The 10,650-nt window shown below is 37.7% G+C and overlaps 1 protein-coding gene across 2 annotated transcripts; it reads right to left on the minus strand.

The window, feature by feature from the left end:
• Nucleotides 1–5,352: 5,352 nt before the first annotated feature.
• On the minus strand, nucleotides 5,353–9,810 carry LOC111151050 (regulator of G protein signaling 1). Of its 2 annotated transcripts, none has more exons than XM_022508778.1 (5): nucleotides 9,572–9,810; nucleotides 9,131–9,211; nucleotides 8,450–8,511; nucleotides 6,908–7,071; nucleotides 5,353–6,176 (listed from the first exon to the last, which is right to left on the minus strand). In XM_022508778.1, the coding sequence occupies exons 1-5, from the start codon at nucleotides 9,706–9,708 to the stop codon at nucleotides 5,991–5,993; spliced, it is 630 nt and encodes a 209-aa protein (XP_022364486.1). In that variant the 5' UTR covers nucleotides 9,709–9,810; the 3' UTR covers nucleotides 5,353–5,990. The 2 variants fall into 2 exon arrangements, with proteins under 2 accessions (XP_022364486.1, XP_022364487.1); XM_022508779.1 differs by having other exon boundaries at nucleotides 5,359–6,176; nucleotides 9,680–9,711.
• Nucleotides 9,811–10,650: the final 840 nt, after the last annotated feature.

The following is a 10,650-nucleotide window of genomic DNA, read 5'->3' on the forward strand; positions in this document are numbered from 1 at the left end:
TGTGAGTCCTGTCATCAGGTATGGCTTCTGGCATATAGCAAGTGTCATTAACTGGTGAATTTATTAAGGAAGCAATAATTTAGGCTCTTCCAGAAGTTTATAGTCGGGCCTAGGTTTCTAGATGTCTGAATTTAAAAACTGCTGAGTGAGGGATACTTTGTGCTTCTTCCCCTCTGTTTTGACACTTTTAACTAGCCCCATAGATAGTATGAATTATAATCATTCTAGTAAAAATTGTGCCAAAGAACATTCTAGAAAGTATCTTATTCAGTTCTTAATATGGGAACATGTTCTACCTATACAATGGATCATTTGTAAATACTGAATTAACAGACAGATTTAAGGAAAAAAAAAAAACACTGGACAGGCTTGAATACAATCTGACTTTACAGTTAATGCAAGCTGAAGGTTTTAAGATAGAGCGTAGGGGCGCCTGGGTGGCTCAGTTGTTAGGCGTCTGCCTTCGGCTTGGGTCGTGATCCCAGGGTCCTGGGATCGAGCCCCACATTGGGCTCTCTGCTTGGTGCAGAGCCTGCTTCTCCCTCTCTCACTCCCCCTGCTTGTGTTCCCTCTCGCTGTCTCTCTGTCAAATAAGTTAAAAAAAAAAAAAAAAAGAGCGTAAAAGATAAGATGTGTAGAAAACATATGGATTTTACTGATTTAATCCAAACCCACTGCGTTTTTACCATGTTTGGCTAGAATAGCAACAGAGAGTTTGGGGGAGATAAGAGAATATATGAAAGCTACAAAATTCATTTTTCTTTTTTTCTATCAAGAAATAATGGGTAAAAATAACTACACCTATTTCGAAGAGTGAAGGTAGGAAGGATTGAAGTAAAGAATGTGCCAAGACCAGCTAACTGCAGGCCTCCAGTCCTCTTGTTTATCTCTGTTGATGAGAAGTGAACACTAGAACATTCCACCCTTCACATAGACCCACCATCAAGTTAACGGCCAGGATTTCCATATAAGGAGGCAGAATTCCTGCCCCAGAGTCAATTTCGTCACCACCTCCTGTGTTGTCTAGTGTCCCTGATCCCTGTGGCGGTTTCTGTTTGTATTTGACAACAGCTTTGCCTGTCTCTTGGCCTGAATCTTAGACTTTGGTTTTGACTCCCGTCTTTGAAAGGTGCTCTCAATGCTAGTGCAGTTACTTGCTTGCAAATGTGTTGAATCTTTGGTTCTTGGTTTTTGTTCTCAACCTGGATGATGAGTTGCAAGGCTCAGTTTTGTCCAAGATGAAAGTGAGCTTTGAAGGAAAACATGTGGAATGCTTCATCTGTAGGTTAATTAAGAGTAAGCTGATATCTATTGAAAGTACTACATAATTCATTTTGCATATGGAACTTCTTAAAAGCATATGTCTCAGTCTTCCTGCAATGCTTCGCTCTTCTATTTCCAAGTTATTTAACCCACGTTTGTAACTAAAAGCCTCAAGGAGAACATGTTTAGAATATAGCCAGAAAGGAATTTGCTGTAACTTTGAGGGTCCAGGCTAGACAGCCCAGAGGTATCCTATATTGCTGTCTATTATTTGTCACAGCACATTGCTAACTGAGTTTTGTCTGTTGACCTTCTCCTTCCCATTGCTTTGACTGCTGCCCTAGTTCAGGCCCTGATCTCTCCTGCTGGGCTAATAAAACTAGGTTCACATTTGGCTTTCCTTCCTCAATGATGGCTTCCTTTGGGGAGTAAGGAGGGCACGTGTTGTGATGAGCACTGGGTGTTGTATGCAACTAATGAATCATTGAACACTACATCAAAAACTAAAAATGTACTAACTGAACATAACAAAAAAAAGAAAGTGTCTTCTACACTAAATCTAGAATTAACTTTTAACACAAAGTAATCATGTCATGTTCAGAAAAAAGCATGAGATAATGGAAAGTCTTTGGAAACATACACACTTGGATTCAAATCTTGGCTCTGCTACTCACTAGTTATGTATACTTAGATAATTTTTTTCAATTTTGTTTCTTTATTTGTTGATCAATAAAATTAGGTTAAGAGTGCTTACCTCTAAGAGTTTTGGTGTGGACTCAGCAAGTGATGTGCAGCTAGCCAGTGCCTGGCCCATAGTAGACAATCCAAAACAACAGCTATGTCTTACTCTTTTGCTTAAAATTTCAATGGTTACCTACCACATAAAAAAATATACATTCTTTGGAGTGGACTATATCTCTTCTTAGAATCTTCTCTAAACTATCTTTTTAGTTTTCCTTCTTACTCTTTCCAGCCACACTAAATAAATCCCTACTACTGAACAATTTTTTTTCCTGATTTCCTGACCTTTTCACAGACTCTTCTGTGTACTGAAGTGTCCCCACTTCTCTTTTCCCCTAGGTAAGCTTTATTTAATCTTCAGAATCCATCCTAATTACCTTCCCTTTGGAAAAAAATGAAGAAAATCAGCCAACAAATATTATAACAAGTAGAAATGCATACTAAATAAAGGACAATAGCAAATACCTTTCCTAGAAGAACAAATCTAATGTCTAATGTGTTATTATTTGAATGACTGTTTTTTTTTTAAGAAAACTTGGAGTTAAAGAACTTCTTAGAAGTTACACATTTTTAACTTGAAATGTGGGAAAGTTATTAAAGCATCATAAGGTGTATGTCACCCTCATTTCTATCTTCTTAGATTCCAAGTTTTCTGTGATACGCATATTAGAAATAGTGTAAAATAAATCTCAGGAAAGTATATTTGTTTCCATTTTTTAAATTAATGAGTTTTATTTTATTTATTTATTTTTAAAGATTTTATTTATTTATTTGTGAAAGAGAGGGAGAGCAGGAGCCGGGGAAGAAGCAGAGGGAGAAGACTCCTCACTGAGCAGGGAACCAATGTGGGGCCCGATGCCAGGCTTAATGCCAGGACCCGGATCATGACCTGAGCTGAAGACAGATGCTTAACTGACTGAGCCACCCAGGTGACCCTTTAATTAATGAGTTTTAAACCATACATATTATTGACTGCCACTGCTTTAATATGACAATGGAAAACAACCCGTGAGCTGAGACTCAGATTAAGCAGTTGGATTAGATTTCTGTAAATAGTAGATGTCATTAGAACTAATCATATCACTGTGAATGTTTTTTTGTTTTTTGTTTTTTGGGTTTTTTTTTGACAGACAGAGATCACAAGTAGGCGGAGTGCAGGCAGAGAGAGAGAGGAGGAAGCAGGCTCCCTGCTGAGCAGAGAGCCCCATGCGGGGCTCCATCCCAGGATTCTGGGATCATGACCTGAGCCAAAGGCAGAGGCTTTAACCCACTGAGCCACCCAGGTGCCCTGTGAATGGTCTTATATGAGAGTCACACCACAGTAAAAAAGCTAATGAAAAAATTGTCTTTTCAAGTATTTTTTAAATATCTTGAATCTATGCTGTCATGATGAGTTTTTTTACTTGTTGCTGTTGTTGTTGTTGTTGTTATTGTTGTTCTTCTTCTTCTTCTTTTTTATGAAGAGGAGTCTTAGATGTTTGTTTTGACCATCTGTCCAAAAATTGGATAGCTCTTTAACATGGCATCTTCACAAGACAAAGACCAGAAGCATTTATTTTATGACCAGAGTGTGTACTGGACAGTTGCACTTCTCATGCCTCACAGTCTGAAGGGCTTGGGCTGTGTAATGTGACAGTAGTACTGGAAATAGAAGCAGAGTGTCTTGTGTTTATATGGACTCAGTTCATGTCCATTAGACAGTGAAAATAACTACATAGTGGTGGAAGGTTTTCAAAAACATTTGTGGAAGAGTCATTCTGTCCAGGCCTTGAATAATTGGCTGGATTTTGAAAACTGGACAGAGGTAGGGAAAGGCATTTTAGATGGATTGTAGAGATTAACCAAAGGCCTGGAGAAAGTGAAGGCCAGAGCTCATTCAAGAAAAGGCAATTAATCCAGGATGACATGAAGGTAAGGAAGTACCCAGATAGGGGCAATGGGAATTATACCATCAAAGTCTAACTGGGAGTGTTTTTGATTCCAGAGGAAGAAGTTTGAACTTACTTTATATGTCATGGGAAATGACTTGGTCAAATCTGTGTTTCCGAAGGTGATGTTTGTGGCTATCCAGAGGATGGATTGAAGAGAAGAGGCTGGCAGAGGAAAAACAAGTCACAGGAATTAGCAAGCAATGAGAGCCTCCACCGAGGCAGTGCTAACAGAGAACAAGTAAGTGGTGTGTCTCCTACGCTCACTGGTGGGAAAAGGAAGATTGACAGAACTCAGTAATAGAATGAGTAAGGGAGAGAAATACTTGATTATTACTATTGTAAAACTGAACTTTTCTTAAGCCAGTCTTATTATATGACTGGCTAAACCAGGGACTAAAGCTTAAGGTGGGGCCAATTTGGATTCCATCCTATGGAAACTCAAGAGTAATGCTTTTAAAATCTTATCTAATTATTGCCCCATACCTTTGCTGTGGGCCTGATGACTGGGTAAGCTTGAACTGAGAACATCCATAGGGTTTCACTGTGGCTGTGGACGGCTGATTATTCAATACGATATGGGATGATACAGATACGTAGGCTATGCCGGAATGTGCATCATCACGATTATTTTTCTGTGCTCTGTAGGTGATCTCCACAGAGTAGTCTTCTTTTCTACTTACTTGACTTTAGAGGACTGTCGCAGACGGGAGTGATTTAGGAAATGTATTCTGGCCGGTGGGGGGCAGTGTCGCATAGCGGAAAGAGCTCAGATTGTGTCATCTGAGAACAGTGTGCAATCCCTGGCGGAGTGACTGTCCCTTGATCCCAGGGTTCCCAGCCCTGAATTAGCTTTAGAATCACCTGAGTTTTCTTTCTAAAATGTAGATTTTCTTCCTCTATTCCTTCAAGATTCTGATTCAGTCAGTGGGATAGGGCCCTGAAAAAGGAGGGGTTTTGCTGTGGTGCTAGTTGTTTTTTAAACATCCTCAGTGATTTTGATAGCTAAATTTGCGAACTAGTGACTTAGTGTGAGTCTCAGCTTTCACAGGATGGCTATGAGCATTGAGTTTTGTACACTTTAAATCACAATAAAATATCCATTGATAGTTGGATTACTTCTTGAAATAACTGTTCCGTCTCCTTTCTAAAGACTTCTTCAGGTTTTCATCAGTTTGAAGCTCGACTATTTGAGAGCATTATTTGTTTGCTTTTTTATGCATTGTGATAGCGAAGAGAAAATAATGAACTCTGTACAATAGATATACATAATACATAAATATAGGATTAGTGGCATGATTGTTTTAGATTTTGAAGAGGTGATAGAAAGTAGAAGACCCCTGTTTGAATTTTTGTTAAATGTGAGGCATAAATACCAGTTTCTAAAAATGGCAAAGAAACATAAACAGAAATTGCTTTTAATAGAAAATTCATTTATTATTGACACTGTGATAATTTAATGTACAAATAAGTTCTGACTTCTCAGTTTTAAGAGCAATAGCTTACATTAAATACATTGTCCTTTCCTTCATCTCTTTCAAGCAAAAAACAAACAAAAAATATAAAATACCAAAAACCCTTACAAGCCTCAATAATAGCAATGGTGGTTTCAAACACATATTTTCCAAATAGCCATCCAAGTTAAAGGGATTGCAGCCATTCAATACAATCTCTATATAATAATATGTAGCATAAATATCAGTTGACTTTGAAGCTTATAACATGTTGTAATCAGTTTCAAAAACTTCATTCACAGTTTCTGTGCAACTGGAGTTACCCGGCCTTCTCAGTTCTGAGGGATTTTCTGATATGTCCACTGTTTTTTATGACAGTACTACAGCATCTCCTTCCTTCTTCTGTCCCTCAGGTTTCATCTTGCTTATGTGCCTTCAACCTGAAGCCTGGACAACTTCCATGTTAATCCATTTTGAGTCATTTGTTCTTTCCCTGGGCCTGTGGAGTCACTCAAAAGGGCCAGGTTGTTCACCCACGGAGCCATAACTGGCACGTTCCTCTGTCCTTGATATAATCTTCAAATTCTCTCTAGCCAGGGACTGATCACTTTAGACTATTAGCCTGAAGTTCATTCAGAAGATTCAAGTACATATTTGATTTGAGGAATCTGGGGTAGGAGTCCTTTTCCATAAGAGTATATATAATTTTTTGGGCTTCATCAAAACACGTGGGGGTTGGTGCTTTAATCTTCTTGGCTGTAGCTTCTCGAGTATGAAAGTCAATATTGATCTGGAAAGAAATACTCACTAATTAATACATACTTCCAATGTATTGCATTTTATGATGTGACCGTGTTTGTTGAAACACCTCAAGACAATGGGATTAAACCCTCATTTATATCAGCTCGATTATCTTTTAAATGCCGACTCTATACTAGCTCTATACTGGGTGTGAAGGAGGTAGAAAGAATTGTCACAAGAAATTCTTTGTTCCAAGCTGGTTCATCATATGGTTGGGAGATGCAAAGGAGGCAGACATGAAAATTTTAATTATCCATATAAGGTGACACATGCATCAGAAAACATGGTCATTTAAAATTTATAGGAGAGGACACTTTGTGTGGCTATTTTTTGCTTGAACCAAGAATATTGAACTGGAAGGTGGGTATACTACTAACTGGAAATATTTCAGCTGCTGTAACTGTATGTATTACACCGATCTGTATTTTCTCCTCATGTAAAATGAGCTAACTCATTAAGGACATTCTGACATGCAATTCTGGCTAACAACACTGTTACTCCTTACCTCATGTTAGCTAATTTTGCAAAATTGATCTTTTCATTCCACTGTCTCCAGATATAGAAAATTAGATTATTATTGCACTGAGCTATTGAACATACCTTAATATTTAGCAGTGAAATTATGATACTTAAGATCTAATCTTGCTATGTCTGCGGAATGCTATTTCTGCATCTAAGTTCCTTTACACATAAACTGATGATAATGAAGGTAATACTCACTTGTTTAGCAGCATCTGAATGCACAAAGGCTTTATATATTTTCTCTGCTTTGCAATGCAAAAGATGAGACTCCGTTTTTTTATAGTCTTCACAAGCCAACCAGAACTCAAGGTTCTCCTCACTGAACTCAGACTTTAGGAAATTTCCAAAGACATCTTGACCAACTAAAAGGAAAGGGTGAGGGGTGACATAATTAAATTAATTGAGCCAATAAATGGATACCTTAAAGAAGAAATTGCAAGAAAATCACTACTGTGTTGTCTAGGCTCAAAGGTAAGAAAGGACTAACTCTAATAACTGTGTCACAATTCATAAAGATGGGAAGACCTCAGAGATTCCTTCACTGATAGTTTATCTCAGACCGGATGAACCTGTCTGTCCACAGTCCCACAGCTGCTTAGTGATGGCTACTGCACTTTGCTTCCATCTGCTAATTAAGTTAAAATTCTGCTCTTGTGATCACAAAACAATCTCTTTTCTTATAAATACCAGCTCTTAGCCAGATGTAGAGTATTTTAGGGAAGCAAACATTGATGAAAGTCTTTAATATCGTGTTCATTATGTTAACAAATATAATTCCCCCATCCAATTCATATTAGCCAGAAAATGTGCTGATGTACTGATTCTATTTGATGGTTTACTGAGGTTTTTAAACGGGCCACTTCTATACCATTTATTTGTTTGGCTGGATTGTAAACTAAGTCAGATGATAAGAGGGATGAACCATGTTGAACTACTTGACCCACCCCCAGCAAGGATTCTTAACAGTGTTTGTGGGGAGAAGGGGGTTAAGTTCATCCTCTAGATAGAGACCACACTGCTCACCAAGACCTGAGTGAGGTCCTAATCCAAGAGACTTGCAATGCCCATGATGAGGGAAAGGCAATCTGATTTCATTCTTTACCTTCTCTTATCAGAAACTCCCCACAAGACTCTGCTTAAAGATTCTTTTTATCATATCTATGTTATCATGTATCATGTTATGTAAAATGCAATTATATATTGCGTTTCTCAACTTCCTTCAAGGCAGCAAGGCATGGTATCCTTGTTTTTTAAATACTTGGTACTTCTGAAATGCCTGCCACATAGAAGTAGGCTAAATGAGTAAATGAATGAATGACTGATAAAATAGTGAATTGACGGGATGAATCTTACTTCTTACAACCACCAGCTATAGAAACACTTTCTACAGGTACCTTTCAGAATGGCAGCTCACATGTCGAGCTGTTTTGTTTACTCTTAAAAACTAAACCTGAAACTTGAGAACCCCAGTATAATTTTAAATTTTGCTCCTATAATGATCCATGGGAATACCTAATTGTCTCAACAAACTTGTCTGAAGGACAGCGACAGAACTGAGGGCTAGATCAACCTTACACTACAATGAGGCATAATATGCTGAAGCTATTAGTGACTACAGGAAAACTGGAATACAACTTTTCACACACTCTTCCTTCCAGAATACTATATTTTAATGAAGTCATTCAATCTATTAGTGTATTGAGCTAAACCCAAAACCATTTAGTAGTTAATCATACTTACTTTGGTTTGCAAGTAGTTTTTCCAGAGATTGAGACCATTGCATTACTTCATTAACAGAGAGTCTGTCGGGGACAAAATTCACACAAATTAGTAAAATATTTTGTGTGTGTGTGTGTGGGATCACACATGAAATCAGAATGGCTGCTATATTTTGATAACTCCATGAATGAAGATTCTAGTTCTATATGTTTTATTAAAACTTATCTGCAAGAAAACAAAACTTCCTTTAGAATTACTACAGTTATGGGGCACCTGGGTGGCTCAGTGGGTTAAAGCCTCTGCCTTCAGCTCGGGTCATGATCTCGGGGTCCTGGGATCCAGCCCCGCATTGGGCTCTCTGCTCAGCAGGGAGCCTGCATCCTGCCTGCCTCTCTGCCTACTTGTGATCTCTCTCTGTCAAATAAATAAAATCTTAAAAAAAAAGAAGTACTACAGTTATGAAAATATCTGCCAATAAAATGTGAAGAAATCTACATCTTCTCTAACAGCGTAGCAAATAGCAGATTATCCACACCCACGCTTCTACTTAATTTACACTGGTAGTAATATAGTCTACTCTCATGTGGTTTGTTACTTAAGAGAAACAAGGTCCAATATGCACAGTATTAATCACTTGCTCCAATAGAGAGATAATGCATAAGCTTTTTAAAAAATGATAGTTCGGCATATTAGTATACATACATGTCTTTGGACTTAGAAGGTTTAATTCCAGATTCCAGATGTGGGATCATAGATCTCAGGTACGCTTTCACGTCCATCCCACTACAAAAGATACAAACATGAATATTTGCATTTCCTTGAATACATTTTATTTGTACAAGGAACATGAAATAAACTTCTCCAAGGAACAAGGCAATAATAAAAATAGCTGCTAAAACAGTTTTCTATATTGAGTTAATTTTTATGAGCCAAAGTCTGCAAAAATTTCCACATTATTTAATGCCCTATCATGATTAATTTTTTAAATCAACTGAATATACTAATATATATTTACATATGCAACAGCTAATCTCTGATTGAATTAACTAAATGCTCATATTTTCTTCTATTCATTCTCCATCCTTCTGCCATTAAAGATAATCTAAGTCAAAATTCACAAAGTGAGACACAGAATGAACTTACAAAGTCTTTGGCCTCTTCTTGTGCGTTTTATCATCTAGAAGTGAATGATCAGTTTCTTTCAATTCCTTTGCATTAGTAGAGAAGAACATTCCTGGCATTTTGTCTAGCCTTGGCGTGGAGATGGCTGCTGCTCGCATAGTCCTCACTCGGCAAATATCTGCTCGTCAACGTCTCTGCTGCTTTATATAGTAAAGTCAAACGGGCTCTTGCTGTTCAAATGAGTCTGTTTATCAAGTGATGTTACCACAGACACTGGAAGTTCCCTCTTTCTTGGTGTGTTATGACGTGGATCTTGAAAAAAAAAAAAAAAAAAGAAGCACACAGTGATGTCTTGTGGTTGAAACTCAACCAAATGAGAATAGGTCACTTGATTAAAAAGAAAGAAAGAAAATTAAGCATACTGAGGCACACACACATATACCACATGTCTGAAGTATTAGCAGCCTCAGTCTTTGGTTTGAGGGGATCCCTGTTTCTTTATGAAGATTGCATATTTCAGTAAAATATTTCATTTAGTGTATTTATCGTATCACACAGAAACTCAATATTAGAGATGTATCCCCTCAATGTTTTGAAGAGTCCTTGATTATAACATTCATTATTTGTTTATTGATTTATTTAAAGATTTTATTTGGGAGAGAGAGAGAGAGCAGGAGGAGGGGTAGAGGGAGAGGAAAAAACAGACTCCCTGCTGAGCAGAGAGCTTGACGTGAGCTTGATACCAGGACCCTGGAATCATGACCTAAGCCAAAAGCAGGCACTTAACTGGCTGAGCCACCCAGGTGCCCCTGATCACAATATTTTAAATAATTTTTTTAATTCTTTCAGAAAGTAGTGTGAAGTAAACAAATACTTTGTTTGATTATTTGTGTATATATTTGATAGGAAGGAGAGTTATGAGAGGTTATCTTAACTTTTCCCCACTCCACCTCCCATCTCCTACTTCCATGGTGTGAAATTTCCATGTTCTTTTTTTCCAAGGTGTGTGCTAGACCTTCTGCTGGTGATACACAAAATAACTTTAAGGGACTCACAAATATTAGTATTTACTAGGAGTATAATATAGCAAATTGTGATTT

The sequence above is a fragment of the Enhydra lutris genome, unplaced genomic scaffold (assembly GCF_002288905.1).
Source record: "Enhydra lutris kenyoni isolate GAN:26980312 unplaced genomic scaffold, ASM228890v2 scaffoldscaffold25, whole genome shotgun sequence".
Classification (NCBI taxonomy): Eukaryota; Metazoa; Chordata; class Mammalia; order Carnivora; family Mustelidae; genus Enhydra; species Enhydra lutris.

Bases quoted from the DNA above. Each gene is read 5' to 3' on its own strand.
- LOC111151050 (XM_022508778.1), bottom strand. From the start codon at position 9,708: ATGCGAGCAGCAGCCATCTCCACGCCAAGGCTAGACAAAATGCCAGGA. The intron at 8,512-9,130 runs GTATGTATACTA...TGTCCCCGACAG, and splicing joins CCTTCTAAGTCCAAAGACAT to ACTCTCTGTTAATGAAGTAA. The intron at 6,177-6,907 runs GTGAGTATTACC...ATTTCTTTCCAG, and splicing joins ATTCAGATGCTGCTAAACAA to ATCAATATTGACTTTCATAC.